Genomic DNA, 16,747 nt, shown 5'->3' on the forward strand with positions numbered 1-16,747 from the left:
TAGCTCTCCTCCATATATTTCTATAAATTACTTCCTTCCCCAGTCTGCAGCAAATTTATATATATATCACAATTTTTTTTTTTTTTTTTTTTTTTTTTTGTCTTTTTTCCGTGTCCGGCAACGGATCACAACCCTCAGTGTTGCCCCCGTACCGGACCGGGGACCGGCAACGGGATCGCAACCCTCGGCGTTGCTCCCGCGCCTCGCTCAGCCAGTGAGCGGGAGCCGGTCTGTATGTGGGATCCGAACCCTCGGACGGGAGCGCCGCCGCGCTTCCCAAGCGGCGCACTATCCATTGCGCCACCGGGCCGGCCCCCTATATCACAATTTTTAATAAATCAGTAATTAGTATTTACATTATGGTCATGCTAACATTGCTTACCAAAAAATTTACATCATTTTGTTTTGCACTTCCGTTATTTTAGATGAGGTTTGAGCCCCCCCCCTCTTTTTTTGAAGATCATTTATATTTCCTGTGAACTGTCTATTCATGCCCTTTATATATTTTCTTTTGGATTGCCAGCTTTCTTTTTAATTTACAGGATTTAAAAAAATATTAGATGCATGTATTTTCCCCCAGTTTTCTGCTTGTCTGTTTTTGCTTTATTTATTTATTTATTGGCAGCTGCTGGCTGGTCAGGGGATCCGAACCTCTGAGACCTTGGTATTGTAAGGCTGTGCTTTAACCAACTGAGCTAACCAGCCAGCCCTCTATTTACTTTGTTTATGGCATGCTTTACCATGCAATAATTTTTTTTTATACGGTTGAATTTATACTTATCTTTTATGCCTGTGAGATTGATGGTACACTTGGAAAGCATTTCCCTTCTCCACAGAGTGTTTTCTATCATTCCCCATGTTTTTTTAATCTGCGGTTCTTTTGTTTGTTTTAAACATGTAAATATTTTATTTGGAACTTTTTTGAGGTGTCAATATCCATTTTTAACTTTTCTTCTTGATTTATTTCCATTTGCCTCTGCACCCTTTATGGAATAATTATCTTTCCCACTGTTATGCAGTGCCACCTTTCTCATATGTTAAATTCGCCTATTTCTGGACTTAGTTCTATTAATTTGCGTGTCTATCTACTTACTAACTTTGTATCTTTAAGATTTGTCCTCAAGTTTCTTTCAGTTATCCTTATCTGTTTGTTTTTTTCTATGTGAACATCAGAGTTGGCTTGTCTAGTTTTAAGAAAAAATTGTTTTCTTTGGGATTATGTTAAATTTATAGATTGACTTAGAAAATTTGGCATCCTGTGATATGGATTTTCCCTGAGAACAGGGTATGTCATTCCATTTATTCAAGTCTTTCACGTTCCCCAGAAGTATGTGGAAGCTTTCTTCATGTTGATATTGTATATTTCTTACATTTATTCCAAGACTTTGTACCTTTTGCATTGCTGTCATAAGTGGAATCTTATGAATATTTTATATCCAGCCAGTGGGTTTGTTTTGTTCCATTAATTTGTATGCCTGTTTATAATAGGGATAAAATCAAGGATAAAAATAGAGATAAAAAGTGGGGTAAAAGTTGAGTGATTTTGGACATATTAATTTCTGAGAAGCTTAAGATGTTAAGAAGGTCAGGGCTAGAGAAATAATTTGAGTCAGTTCTGATACTGGACGGGATCACTTTAGAAAGAATGTGGAATATGTCAAGAAAAGAAAAGGGCTGAAATTTTAGTAAGAATATACATAGATATGTTGGAAAAGTAGGAGGAGCCAGAAAAGGAGACCGAGGAGGAGGATCCAAAATGTGTTAAAAAGAAAACGAGGAGGGAGGTATGTTAGAATCTCAGAAGAATATTTCAAGAAAAATTGGGTGGTCATGTCAAATGCTACTAAGTGGTTGAGTGAGATGAGGACAGAGTTGACCATTGGATTTGGCAAGATGGAAGCCATTAATCATCTTGCTTATGTTATTTGAGTTGGGTGGTGGACCAAAACCTGATTGGAGTAGGATGATGAGCAAATTAGAGGTGATAAATGGAGACAACTTTTTGATATAATAGAAAAAAAAAGAGAGATAAAGATACTATATAGGGTCGGTAGTTTTCTTTTTTTTTTAAGATGAGTTACATTAAGACATATTTTATGCCCATGAGAATAATTCTGAAAAGAGGGAAAAATTGATGGTACAGGCAAGACAGAAGGAAATAATTTTGATGCCAAATCTTTATGTGTGTGTAGGAATTGGATTTAGAGCAGAAGGAAAGATGTTGGCTTTAGACTGGAGCAGAGGGGAAGGAAGAGTACGTTAATGCAAGTGCAAGTAGGTTGGTAGATTGTGTTAGGAAGAGTAGTTATAGGTCTCAATGAAAAATGAGATGAAGTGATGAAATGAGGGGACAATATGGTGATTACAATTGTGGAGAGAGAATTAAATAGTAGTCTTTGGAGAAAGTTAATTAGGAAATATAGTGGTATTTCCAGACAATTGAATGCCCTCTTGAAATTCGTGGGCAAGTATTGAAAGTGACACCAGTTGAGCAGTCTTTTTCAACATTCAGGTGTTTTGGGGGAAACATGAAGTAGACTGATGGTTATATTTAATTAACTAAAGTATGAATTCTGCCAAATGATGTGTTGGAGGAACATTGAAGTTGCTAGGAATGGTAAAAAGACTAGATGTAGATATAGTGAGCAAGTAGGGAATGTAACACAGGGAAGCGTAGCACTGGAGTTCTTGGAGAGACAGTTTAGGTAGTGAGCTTGGGATTTAGATTAAGACAGAGATTCAGCCACTTACTGGTCATATGACCTTGGATAAATCTCTGTGTCTGATTCTTCATCTGAAAAACTGGCATCAACTGACAAATAGGTATGTTTCATAGTAGTAATAGCTCATACTTACTTTGAGTATCATTGAGATAAAGTATGAAAAGTGTCTGACCATGGGCCTGGCCACTGGTCAGTTCGTTCCCCTGTTCCCTCCCTTGTCTTGTTCTCATTCACCCTGTTGACTGCCTATGTGAGGGCTGCCAGTCTCCTCTGCCACTCTTCTCTCTCCTCTTGGCTCTCACTGATTTATTTATTTATTTTTTGTCTTTTTTCGTGTCCGGCAACGGATCGCAACCCTCAGTGTCGCCCCCGTACCGGACCGGGGACCGGCAACGGGATCGCAACCCTCGGTGTTGCCCCCGCGCCTCGCTCAGCCAGTGAGCGGGAACCGGTCTGTATGTGGGATCCGAACCCTCGGCGGGAGCGCCTCCGCACTTCCCAAGCGGCGCACTAGCGCAGTGCGCCACCGGGCCGGCCACACTGATTTATTTTTTGATGAACTCTCCTGACACATTCTCTCCTGATTGGGCAAAATACTTGAGTCTTATTCCTCCTTAAAACAGACATATTCTGATTTTTTTAGACTGGTTATAGTTTATGTATCTTTTCATTAGCTGGTTAAGTGGAAATGGTTGTCTTTTTTTCTCTCACATGGCAAGTCTAATATGCCTGAAAGAAACCATAAATAGTAGCTTAATGTGTATTCAGAAAAATTCTGGTCTAAGATGGTACATTGGAATCTGTTCAAGATGTGAGGTCCTATGTTTGTAACACTGGCCTAATGCGCTAGTCACATTGACTTGATCAGTGGCCTAGAACAGTGAACTTTTTCTTGCCCCGAAACTTTGCTTGTGGTTCCCCTCCCCCAATTCCTTTATATCCCTAGTCCTTACTTGGCTGGCTTATCCTCTTCTTCTGATCTCAGTTTTTACTACCTTTCTATGGAGGTTCTCTCTCCTACTCTTTCTAAAGTAAATTCTTAGTCTTTTATGTGTTTCCTTCAGAGCATTTACCAAAACTTAAAATTCTTTTATTTAGTTGAGAAAAACTGGGTTGTTGGTGTTTTTTGTTTGTTTTTTGTCTGCCTCTCCTATCTGAATGAGTACCTAACTTACAGAAGGAGTTGACAAAACATTCTCAATAAATGAATAATGGAATAGCTGGTATGTACTTGATTACCAAGCACCAAGAACTGGACTAAGTACTCATTAAACTTTAATTTTTTGTATTTGTATTTTTAAAAAATTTAATCCCCATAAAAACCATGAGAGGCAGGTACAATTTGTTTTATAGAATGAAAAGAACTTGGGTTTAGAACCCAAGTTTGATTCTTTTGATTCTAAAGCTCTTCTTAACATTGCTTTCTTTATACTGGAATTGAGTCAGTCATTAGCGCATCTATCTAACTCCCTGTCTCTTTGGTTTTTAGGAACTTCTAGCAATAGTAAAACAAAAGACTACTGAGAATTTAGATGATGTCACCCTCTTGTTTACTTTGAAAGCACTTTGGAATCTTACAGATGAGTCTCCAGCTGCTTGCAAGCATTTTATTGAAAATCAAGGATTGGCAATCTTCATCCAAGTCTTGGAGGTGGGAAGACAGGATTGTGTTTTTTTTTTTTTTTTTGTCTTTTGTCTTTTTTTCCGTGTCCGGCAATGGATCGCAACCCTCAGTGTTGCCCCCGTACCGGACCGGGGACCGGCAACGGGATCGCAAGCCTCGGTGTTGCTTCCCGCGCCTCGCTCAGCCAGTGAGCGGGAGCCGGTCTGTATGTGGGATCCGAACCCTCGAACGGGAGCGCCGCCGTGCTTCCCAAGCGGCGCACTATCCAGTGCGCCACCGGGCCGGCCCAGGATTGTGTTTTTATGTAGTGTTTTTTTTTCTTTATGATAAAGTAACCTCTATCTTCTTTTGACAGACTTTTTCAGACTCAGCAATACAAAGCAAAGTACTTGGTCTTTTGGTAAGGGGTGTTTTTAATTAATTTTAATTACTTTTAAATAGAAAACTAACACATAGTACGTACTATATGCTAGGCACTATTATAAGCAATTTATTTATATGAACTAATTTAATCTTCACATTATCCCTGTAAAGTAATACCATTGTATATATTAGTTATCTATTGCTGTGAACAAACTGTACCTTAGTGGCTTAAAATAATATAATTTTATTTACTTATGAGTTTGTTAGTCAACAGTTTGAGCTGCTGTTGGTCTCATGTGGGGCTGCTTATGTACCTGCAGTCATCTGGTGTCAGTTGGGGCTGGATGGTCTAAGATGACCTGACTCTCATGCCTGACCGGTGGTACTCATTGTTGGCTGGGTCTTGTGTCTCTATGGGCTTCTTTCCATGGCAGTCTTAGAACAATAGAGGTCACGTTCCACTGTACAAGTGCTTTTTAAACCTCTGCTTTTGTCACATTTGCTAATGTCTCATTGGCCAAAGCAGTTTCCATGGTTAAGCCCAGATTAAAGGCAGTGGTGGACATCCCTTGATAGGAGGAGCAGCAAAGGGATGCATATACAGGGATAGAAAAGATTGTGTTACATCTGTATTCTACCACATTTCATAGATATAGAATCTGAGTCACAGGAGTGCCATTTATCCTAAGTCACCTAGGTAGTAAGAGGCAGAATCAGAATCCAAACTCAGGCTGTCTAGCTCTTTTTTCATTTTTATTTATTTATTTTCTTTCTCTTTTTTGCTAGGGCAATCAATTTTTTAGAAATTTCTTTGTTTGTACTTCTGTACTGCCTCTCAATCAGTAGGTTCATAATTGAGAAACTTCTTTGTTTCCTAAAGATAAAAGTGAAGATCCACAAAAAATAATGAAGACATATCGTAAGCACCTGCAGTTTGCTATGCTGTGTGCAATGGGAGACACAGATGCATGAAATAAATGAAATTGATGGTGCTTTTATAACATTGGGAAGATGGTGTTAGACATGTATGCAAATAGCTCTAATTTAATATTGACTGTAAGTGCTAGGAAAGAGACACAAAGTCTAGTGCTTGTAGCCTTTGGTTCTAGTTCATGAACTCCTTGAAAACTGTGCCTTATCCTCTTGTATACTTAGCACATATAGGACTCAGAATAGAGTAGATGTGGAAAGCTTCATAGAAAGGAATAAATGATTAATATTGCAAATTTGGAAGGTACAGAAAAGTAGAAAGAAGGGACAAGGGAGATAGGGGACAAAGGTCATCTTTGGAAAAGGAGGATGAGAAAATGTGATCATTTGAGGGACACTGTAAAACAGAATAGTTGGAATTTTGGGAGAAGGTGGGAAGGAGAAAAGCAATGGGAAATAATGCCAGAAAGTTGGATTGAAGCCTCTTATATCCTATACAGTGCAAAGTATCCTACCTGCCCACCTAAAAGATCATCCACTTTTTATCTTTTTGAGAGCCTCTCAGAATGACGAAGGTCTGCAAGAGAAACCTTGGGATTCAGGCATCCCTCTCAGTTATGCCAGGGATACTGTCATCTTACCCTTCCTTGCTTAGGGGCTATCGTCTGATAGACTTAGGAAATCAGGCCACTGAGGGAGGGAAATCAAGGGGCAGGGGCGAGAGGATCTCAATTTCTGCTTCAATCTTTAGTGTCCTGTGCTCTTTTCAACATACTAGTATCTAGGGTTTGCTTTCCTGAAAGCTGCTTTGGAAGCAGCAGAAGTTAACACTAACTGCTGTGTTTACTTTGACTATCTGTTTCATCTTCGTTTTTTATTTGTACGGACATGCCCTAAGGTGACCCCCAATGATTCCAACCTTCTGGCACTCATGTCTTTGTATAATAATGAATAATGGAATAGCTGGTATGTACTTGATTACCAAGCACCAAGAACTGGACTAAGTACTCATTAAACTTTAATTTTTTGTATTTGTATTTTTAAAAAATTTAATCCCCATAAAAACCATGAGAGGCAGGTACAATTTGTTTTATAGAATGAAAAGAACTTGGGTTTAGAACCCAAGTTTGATTCTTTTGATTCTAAAGCTCTTCTTAACATTGCTTTCTTTATACTGGAATTGAGTCGGTCATTAGCGCATCTATCTAACTCCCTGTCTCTTTGGTTTTTAGGAACTTCTAGCAATAGTAAAACAAAAGACTACTGAGAATTTAGATGATGTCACCCTCTTGTTTACTTTGAAAGCACTTTGGAATCTTACAGATGAGTCTCCAGCTGCTTGCAAGCATTTTATTGAAAATCAAGGATTGGCAATCTTCATCCAAGTCTTGGAGGTGGGAAGACAGGATTGTGTTTTTTTTTTTTTTTTTTTCTTTTGTCTTTTTTCCCTGGTGTTGTCAGCACCACGCTCAGCCAGCGAGCTAACCGGCTATCCCTATATGGGATCCGAACCCGGGGCCTTGGTGCTCTCAACACCGCACTCTCCTGAGTGAGCCATGGGCTGGCCCCCAATCCTCTTTTTCACTTTCAGCTCTTTTTAAAACTATTTCCTTTGGTATTTACCTCCATCTCTCTAAAAAATGTACTATATTGCTATTCTCTCTCTCTTTTTGGTGGCTGGCCAGTAAGGGGATCCAAACCCATGACCTTGAGGTTATAAGGCTGCACTCTAACCAACTGAAATAACTGGCCTGCTTATTCTTGACTTTGTGCTTTTAATCTTTTTTTTTTTTCCTTTTTTTTGTCTTTTGTCGTGACCGGCAACAGATCGCAACCCTCAGTGTCGCGCCCGTACCGGACCGGGACCGGCAACGGGATTGCAACCCTTGGTGTTGCCCCCGCACTTCGCTCAGCCAGTGAGCGGCCAGTCTGTATGTGGGATCTGAACCCTCGGCGGGAGCACTGCCGCGCTTCCCAAGCTGCGCACTGTAGCAGTGCGCCACCGGGCTGGCCCTTGACTTTGTGCTTTTAGACATTATCTATCGTTTTATTTTCTCTCTCTGGGAAATGAAGATTCTTCTTGCACTGTCCCTATGCACACCTTTCCTATACTCCAAGTATAAATCTTTGAGTACATTCAAAAGTATTCTGTCCACTTCACCTTCTCAGCGTCTCCTGTGTTTCTTCCATCTGCTCTGCTTGTTTTGTGTATCTACTATACTGCTGTCATCCTAGGATATTCTTTTGCTCTTATCCTGGGGATTCTCTTTGCCCCTCTCTTGTGTTGGATTCCCTGTTTTCTGGATTGCATGCTTTCCTGTTTCTTAGTTTACATCCTCATTTTCTTGGATCATATCCTTGAGTAGCTTCCTAAGAAGCGATGCATGGAAGTGAGACCTTACCTGTTTGAAAAGACCTTTATTTCACCCCTCACGTTTAGTTGATCAAATAGCTGGATAGAAATTTTAGCTTTGAAATATTTTTCCTTCAGAATTTTAAAATCTTTGTTGTCTTTCACTTCTTAGGATCACTGTTGGGTGTGTACATTTTTTTATTAAAGCTTTAAGATCTTGTCCTTTCTATTCAGAAATCACAGCGATGTGCCTTGATTTGGGCTTATTTTCATATGTTGTGTTGGGTACTTAATCACTCTAGAAGTTTGTTTCGTTCGGTTCTGGGAAATTTCTTGTTTGTTTTTATTTTAACCCTCTCTTTTTTTTCTTCTGTCTCTTTCTTTGTGGGATGTTGGCCTTCTTATACTTTTTTTCATCTCACCTATCTACTTATTTGTCTTTCTTGATCTTTTTCAAGTTCAACTTGTAGATTTTGCATTTCTGTTGTTATATTTCCAAGAACTTCTTTTTTGTTCTCTAAGTGCTTTTTTAAAAATACCATATCCTATTCTTGTTTATGGTTGCTATATCTATTTTGTCTTATCTCTTTAAAGATAATGATCCTTTTGAATTTTATTAAGTTTTCCTTTTCCTCCAAGGTCTTTGTTTCCTGCAAGTTGCTTTTTTTCCTTTTTGTTTTGTTCCTTTTATATTAAAGATGTTCTTAAAGTGTATGGTGATCCTATAGTATCCACTAATATCGAAGAGCAGGGCTGTTTGGAAACTGTGTGCAGATGAGTGAGTGAACTTGTCAACTGTGGGCTTCATTATGGAGTGATCTGGATTAGGTGTTCCTCAATGTGGTTCTTTAGATCTTTTGTCCTAAACTGGTTGGAACTTACCAGGAGAAGAATTTTCTGTTCTCCTGCATGAAAACTATGAGCTTGGCTGCCAACAGTCTTAAAAGCTCACTAAAGGAAGAGAGTTAGGGGCAGGGGAGTCTTAACATTCAGTATTTAAATTTTCATTTGATTTTTAGCATAGTGCTCATACCCTTAATTGTTCACTGGGTAGCCCAGGTAAGAAATATTTGTCAGGGGTGTGGTAATGGGCATGCTGCCAGTAGGGATCTGGCCTTCACATCTTGAGCATGAGGATGACAGTCAGCTTTATATCTCATGAATATTCATAACCAACTAAAAAAATTTTTTTTTGTTAGGGGTGGAAGAGAAGATCTGGGAGTCTCGGCCGGCCCGGTGGTGCACTGCTACAGTGCGCCACTTGAGAGTGCGGTGGCGCTCCCGCCGAGGGTTCGGATCCCACATACAGACCGGTTCCTGCTCACTGGCTGAGCGAGGGGCGGGCGCAGCACCGAGGGTTGCGATCCCGTTGCCGGTCCCGGTCCGGTACGGGCGCGACACTGAGGGTTGCGGTCCGTTGCCGGACACAGAAAAAAAGACAAAAAGGAAGATCTGGGAGTCTCAATCCTTTGATCTTTTCAACCAATTCTGTTTTCAATCCCACCTCTAATTTCACTTCAGAAAGTACCTGAAGTGCCAAGTTTTTAAGTTTCTTTTGGGGTTCTGTTCAAATTGGTTTGTTTTTTAACCTTCCCCAGTGCTAGAGCTATTAAATCAGTTACCGTTTCTCCATCTGCTTTCTTTTCTGTGTGTTTGCCTTCTTTTATTTTAAGCCATTTTTACTATTCAGTTAATGATATTAGAGCAAGGACTAGAGGTTAATGTATGCTCAATCTACTACCTTTAACTAGAAGACCGTTTTTATTGTTTTTTTTTTCCATGTGACTTTGTTCATATATTCTGCATATATTGTAATGGTTATCTGATTGACATTTTGGCAAGGAAGATTATCTAAATTTGTTTAATCATTCCCATATTTTGAAAATGTGTGTTGTTTCAAATATATGTAATTATAAATGACATGAAGTAGTCTACTATGACTTTTAAAATGATGAAATACAATATTAGAATCCTGGTTTCTCTCTCTCTCTTTTGTATAGCTTGCAACTATCCAGAATTGGCCAAGTTCAAGTTGTAAGATGACAGCATTGGTGACTTACAGGTAATTTCATGATGATGGAGTGCTTTTTTAAAAGCTTTTCCTCAGTGTACTCAATAATACAGTGATAAGGTATTTAAGTCAATTAACCTTGTGTTCAAATCATATTTCTCTGTGATACTGTGAATATCATCTCGAGAAAATCCGTGAGACTCAGTTTTCTTCATCTGTAAAATGAGGCTGACAGTATCCAAGATTGAGGATGAAATGAGATATTGAAGGTGTAGAGTGTCTAACACAGAATGCAATTTCTTAAATGATAACTCCCATTGCATGCTCAATGTAACACATCTGTCTTAGTGAGGAATTGGCCCTGTGGGGAAAATGTTGAAAATTATTATTATATTCCTGAACATTAATTAGCCTGAGTTCTGAATTAACATCTTTGTACTTTCTTAGATCCTTCAAGGCATTTTTCCCGCTCCTTGGTAACTTCTCTCAACCAGAGGTTCAGCTGTGGGCACTATGGGCTATGTATCATGTCTGCAGTAAAAACCGTATGTATTCAGTGTGTGTTCAAAACAGTAGTTTACTAGCTATTTTTCTGTACAACGAATAGTTTAATATGGATTTTGAAAAATTGTTTACCTGTGTCCTCCAAATTTAGCTCTTTTAAAAAAGAAACTGAAAAAAGTTTTTATTAGTTGAGAAATTGCTACCGAATTAGTGATATATTTGGGGGTGGGTATCAATATAGAAAGTGAAAGTTTGCTCCCACACCTGTTTCACAAAGGCAAGTATTATTAATAATTTAATAATTATCATGCTTTTCTATGTACATGCTATATTTAGTATATGTTATATATGAATATGACAGTGGACTCATTCTGTGCATGCTGTCCTACAGCTAGCTCTTTTCCCTGAACAGTTTATCACTAACGCTCTTCCTATAGTAATACATAGATCTGCTTCTTTGTAATGGTCTGTGTGTGTGAGGCTCGGGAACCAGTTCCCAGCCAGATTAAAAGGTTTTGAATATCTTACTGTTTAAAATCCCCTTTGAGAATTTTTTATGTATATCCTTTGCACAAGATTATTGTAAAATTTTTGCTTTTATTATAAAAGAAATATAGGCTATGATTTTATACTAGATAACCCAAGAGACAACTTTAGAATTAAAGGTTTAGCATATTGACTAGATATAATGTATCTAAAAACCAATAATTTTCTAATACCAGCAAAAATCAGAAAATGTAGGAAAATTAAAGGAAAAGATACCCCCTTCATATTGTCAACAAAAGTATAAAATAGCTTTAACAAATAATAAGACCTATGAGGGTACTTCAAAAAGTTCACAGAACGATTCTCTTTTTCCATGAACTTTTTGAAGTACCTTTGTATATGCAGAAAACTATGAGAGATCATTTGAAAGCCTGAAATAATTATAAGATATAACCATGTTGCAAGGTGGAAAGACTAAGACACAGATGTCAATTTATGGATATAATACAATTCAAGTGAACAGATAGGAGATAGGGGATCTGAAAATTATTCTAAAGTTCATCTTGCAGAATAAATAGGAAGCAACCAACAAAGAAAAACAGGTTTTAGGAGCTTGCTCTAACATTTCTCTTAACATATAAGAAGGTACTGTGAATGGTGCTGACATATGAATAGATATGCAGATCAGAGTGGCCCTGAAACAGACTGCAGTATATTCAGTTAGAACAGTAGTAACTATAACAACAACTACAACTTAGCTGAGTACTTAATGTGTACCAGGCAGTATTGTAAGCTCTTTGTGAGTAACTCATTTATTTTTCACAGCAACTACAAAGGGGTTAGCATTATTAATTATGTTGTTATCATCATCATCATCGTCATCGTCATCGTCATCATCATCATCCATATATCACAGATGAGGAAACTGAAGCACAGAGAAATTAAGTAACTTGGCCAAGGTTAAAACTACCAGAGCCAAGGTTCTAACCTAGTTATCTGACTTCACATTGAGCACTATTAATTAGACTCCTCAGTATTTCCTCACTCTATGGATATAATAATTTATTTAATCAGTCTCCTTTAGATGGATATTGTTTCCAGTCTTTTCCTATTATAAACACTGCTTCAATAAATGACATATAAATAAAAAGTGAAAGATGCACTTGTACAATAGTGTGGTAATTAAGAGGACAGACTGTAACCATGTGTTTTATTCCCAGTTGCTGCCATTTACTAACTGTGCAACTTAAGCAAATTAACCTCTTCTCTGTGCCTCAGTTTTCTCATCTATAAAATGGGGATAATAGTACCTACTTCATAGGTTTGGTATGAGAATTAAGTCGGTTAATATTTGTAAAGCATTTAGGGGCTGGCCACTTAGTTCACTTGGTGTTGTTAACACCAGGGTCACAAGTTCGGATCCCCATACCAGCCAGCTGCCTCTCCACCTGCCCCCAACCCCACCCCCCCACCAAAAAAAAAAAAATTTATAAAACATTCAGAATAGCGCTTGGCTGTTCTAGCATTTGTATGTAGTATAGTATTATTACTAGCATAGTACATAGCACTTGTTAAATAAAATACATCATTTTGCAAGTGTGTGAGTTACTCTACAGATTCCTTAGGATTGCTGAGGTTATGAACAGGGCTGGCCTATGGCTCACTCTGGAGAATGTGATGCTGATAACACCAAGGCCACGGGTTCAGATCCCTATATAGGGATGGCCGGTTTGCTCACTTGCGAGAGTGTGGTGCTGACAACACCAAGTCAAGGGTTAAGACGCCCTTACTGGTCATCTTCAGAAAAAAAAAAAAGGTTATGAACATTCATAATTTTGATAGGTGTTGCTAAGTTGAACTCCAGAGAGTTGATTATGAAATCAGAGTATGAAAGTTTGCCAGTTTCCCTATATTATTGCAAAAACAATGTTAATTGAACTTTTCTTTTTGTTTTATTTGGTGGCTGGCTAGTACGGTGATCTGAAACCATGACCTTGGTATTATAAGGCTGCGCTGTAGCCAACTGAGCTAACCGGCCAGCCCTAATTGAACTTCTGATCTTTGTCAATTTAAGATGAAGGTGATATTGGGGCTGGCCTGGTGGCACACTTGGTAGAGTGTGGCGCTCCCGCTGAGGGTATGGATCCCATATAGAGACCAGTCCGCTCACTGGTTGAGCGCGGTGCAGGCGTGACACCGAGGGTTGCGATCCCATTGCTGGTCGCGGTACGGGTGCGACACTGACGGTTGCGATCCCGTTACTGGTCACAAAAAAAGACAAAAAGGAAAAAAAAAAGATGAAGGTGATACTCTCAGTTGACATGTATTATTTTAAGGGAAATTAACCATCTTATATGAGTCATTTTCTTGTCTGTGAATTGTCTATTGATATACTTTATTCAATTTTTACCTATTTTGTCTTTTTTTTTTTTTTCCTTTTTGTCTTTTTTCGTGTCCGGCAACAGACCGCAACCCTCAGTGTCGCACCTGTACCAGACTGGGACCGGCAACGGGATCGCAACCCTCGGTGCTGCGCCCACCCCTCGCTCAGCCAGTGAGCGGGAACCGGTCTATATGTGGGATCCGAACCCTCGGCGGGAGCGCCACCGCGCTCCCAAGCGGCGCACTGTAGCAGTGCGCCACCGGGCCGGCCCCCTATTTTGTCTTTTTCTTTTTGATTTGAAGGGACTCTTTATATATTAGGTCTTTGTGATATATGTTGTAAATACTTTTTCCCAGTTTATTGTCTGATTTTGTTTGTTGTCAGTCTTTTGTTATATGGCCTTTGGATTTCAGATCATGGTTACACTTAGATTATAAAAGAAGTCTCTTATGTTTTCTTCTAGTATGCTTCCATTTTTTATATTAAAGTCTTTGATCTATTTGAAACTTTTCTTGGTGTATGGTCTGAGGTATGAATATAACTTATTTTTTTTCTAGATTGCTACTTTGTCCCAATACTCTCTTTCATTAAATAGTCCATATTTTCTATACTTAAAAGCAAGCTACCCTTTTCTGGATTTTTCTAGTCTGTTTTTAGTTTGTTGCATCTGTCCATGTGTCAGCTCCACTCTGTTTTACCTATTGATGTTTTATAGTATATTTTAATATCTGGAAGGATTAGTGTACTACTTACTCTTATTTGTGTTGGTTTTTCTTGCTTAGTTTTTTCATATCAGCTGTAGATTCATGTTTTCAAGTTTGTCCCCCAAGCAATCCTTTTAATAATTTTATCAGCATCATGTTAAATTTACAAGTCAACTTAAAGGGAATTCCCATCTCTATGACTATGAGTCATTCCATCCAAGAACATGATTAATCAATATATTTTTGTTCCACATTGTTTTCATATCCTTAAAGGTAGTCTAGCTTTTATCACTTTATACATTCAGTGCTTATTTCAATTTACCCAGTGTTTACCTTTTTCTTTTTCTTTTTTTCCTCATCATTGCTTCTTTTACCCCACTCTTTATCTGTGTTCAGTTTATGATGGTCTATTAATGGGCTGGCCTATGGCTCACTTGGGAGAGTGTGGTGCTGATAACACCAAGGCCACGGTTAAGATCCCCTTACCGGTCATCTTTAAATGAATGACTGAATGAATAATAAAATTAAATTTAAGAAAATGATGGCCTATTAGTGACAAAATCCATTTATCTGAAAATATGTGGGTCCCTCCCACACTCTTTAATAATAGCAAATTCTGTGTATAGAATTCTAGGAGACAGTTATTTTCTTTCAGCATTTGGAAGAAAAAATATTCCCAGTATCTTCTCCTGTTGCTGTTGTAGTTTTCTGTCAGCCTAATTATCATTCCTTGATAGGTACGTGGGTCCCTCCCATACTCTTTAATAATAGCAAATTCTGTGTATAGAATTCTAGGAGACAGTTATTTTCTTTCAGCATTTGGAAGAAAAAATATTCCTAGTATCTTCTCCTGTTGCTGTTGTAGTTTTCTGTCAGCCTAATTATCATTCCTTGATAGGTAATTTTTCTTTTTCTTTGGTTCCTTCAAGTTCTCTTATATTTTTGATGTGCAGCTTTACATTTTATGTGAATGTAGATATATATTTTTAATTCTGCTTGAGACTTGTGTTTCCCAAATTTAAGAATTCAGGTCTTTCCAAAGTGATGAAAACTCTCAGCTATGTTCTTTTAAAATATTACCCTTCCCCCATTTTCTTTATTCTTTTCTTGCGGCACTTCTATCAGACATAAATTGTACCTTCTCCATTGTATCGTCCACATCTTGTAACCTTTTTTTCAATAGTTTCAATGTCTTTAAAAAATTATTTTTTATTTATGCATAAGTCTACAGCATCTGGTATTCCCATCCAGTCTCCCATCCAAATACTAACCAGGGCCAACCCTGCTTAGCTCCCAAGATCAGACAAGATTGGGTGCAACACATTCAGGGTCACATAGCCAGCCTCCATGTATTTGTTTCTTTGTGCTGCGTTCTGGTTAATTGTTGGCTTTTGGATTCATTATTTTTCTTTTTAACTGTGTCTAAATCTGCTCTTGGACTAATGAAGTCTTAAATTTCAGTGACACGTTTTTAAATGTATAGAATTTTTATTTGCTTCTTTTTCAAATCTTCTTGTTCTTTTTTCTTTAAAAGTAATTATTTTGCGGTCTTTATGTGACCTTATTTCATGTGTATGTTGAAAGGGGCCGTTCTAATTTAGCTGTTCCTTTTATCTATTTGCTTATGTTGGATTTTCATGTATTTTTAAATTTTTTTATTGTGAGCTCACCTTTAGCAGGGCTTGTTGTTCTTCTGTGAGAATCCATTTTAGACTGGATATGTCCCTTCAGCACAGTTTTGTATTTGCTTCTCTGAAGTGCTCCAGAGGTTTCCCTAGGCTTAGGCTAACGTTTATAGTAATTTCTCAGCAATATTCAGGTAGTGTAAATTCAAACCCTATTACCCACTTGGGATTGTGGTTATGAATTCTCAGGAAAGACTTCTCTCCTACTCCTGTGTACACCTAGAGCCCAGGCCAAAACAAAGATGCTTCATTGTCTTATCCCTTCTCTTGTCTAGCCGTTTGAGGGTCCAGCTTTATGCACTGGCTTTGCTGCCAACTTTCTACATTAAAATCTGAATTCCTAGGTTCCTGAGACTGATTGTCCTTATCTGCCCCAGGATAGCTGCAAGTTAGCTCACATGAGCTTAAGTGCTTTCTGCTCTGTTTGTCTGGGTCCTGGAAAATTCCTTTATTTGTACATTCAACTATGTTTTAGGCAACATCTAGTGTTTAGAGGTTGGTCCAACATATTGCCTGAACTTGAAATGTATATTATTTTTGTAATAAGTTTGCATCATTTTAACTAAGATTAAAGATGTTTGAAGCGTTGAGTTGTCTGAAAGTAAACATACTAAAAAGATCATCTCTTATCTCACCATACGAGCCAAGCATTAAGTTTTGACATATTTCTTTGGAATTGACTCATTTTATCTGTTAATTCCTGGGCCAAATGACTTTAATCATTTTGTACTATTTCTTCAGAAAGGTGAATATGGTAATTTTGGAATATTTAAAATGCCAGTTGTCCATGGAGTTTCTTTGCCTGATTTTCTTCCAGCCAGCAAATACTGCAAAATGTTAGTTGAAGAAGAAGGATTGCAGCTTTTGTGTGATATCCAGGAGCACAAGGAGGCAAACCCCCAAGCACAGCAGATTGCAGCCTCCATTCTAGATGACTTCAGAATGCATTTCATGAATTATCAGAGGCCCCCTCTGTGTTGA

At 38.2% G+C, this 16,747-nt stretch overlaps 1 protein-coding gene across 1 annotated transcript in view; it reads left to right on the forward strand.

The window, feature by feature from the left end:
* The window catches only part of ZYG11A (zyg-11 family member A, cell cycle regulator), a 64,392-nt gene extending 47,645 nt beyond the window's left edge, over nt 1-16,747 (forward strand). Inside the window, exons 8-12 of the mRNA XM_008580784.1 lie at nt 4,213-4,374; nt 4,703-4,747; nt 9,994-10,055; nt 10,452-10,549; nt 16,584-16,747. Coding sequence (XP_008579006.1) covers nt 4,213-4,374; nt 4,703-4,747; nt 9,994-10,055; nt 10,452-10,549; nt 16,584-16,747 — 531 coding nt within the window. The remainder of the gene's footprint in view (nt 1-4,212; nt 4,375-4,702; nt 4,748-9,993; nt 10,056-10,451; nt 10,550-16,583) is intronic.

The sequence above is a fragment of the Galeopterus variegatus genome, unplaced genomic scaffold, assembly GCF_000696425.1.
Source record: "Galeopterus variegatus unplaced genomic scaffold, G_variegatus-3.0.2 Scaffold6, whole genome shotgun sequence".
In the NCBI taxonomy this organism is placed as follows: Eukaryota; Metazoa; Chordata; class Mammalia; order Dermoptera; family Cynocephalidae; genus Galeopterus; species Galeopterus variegatus.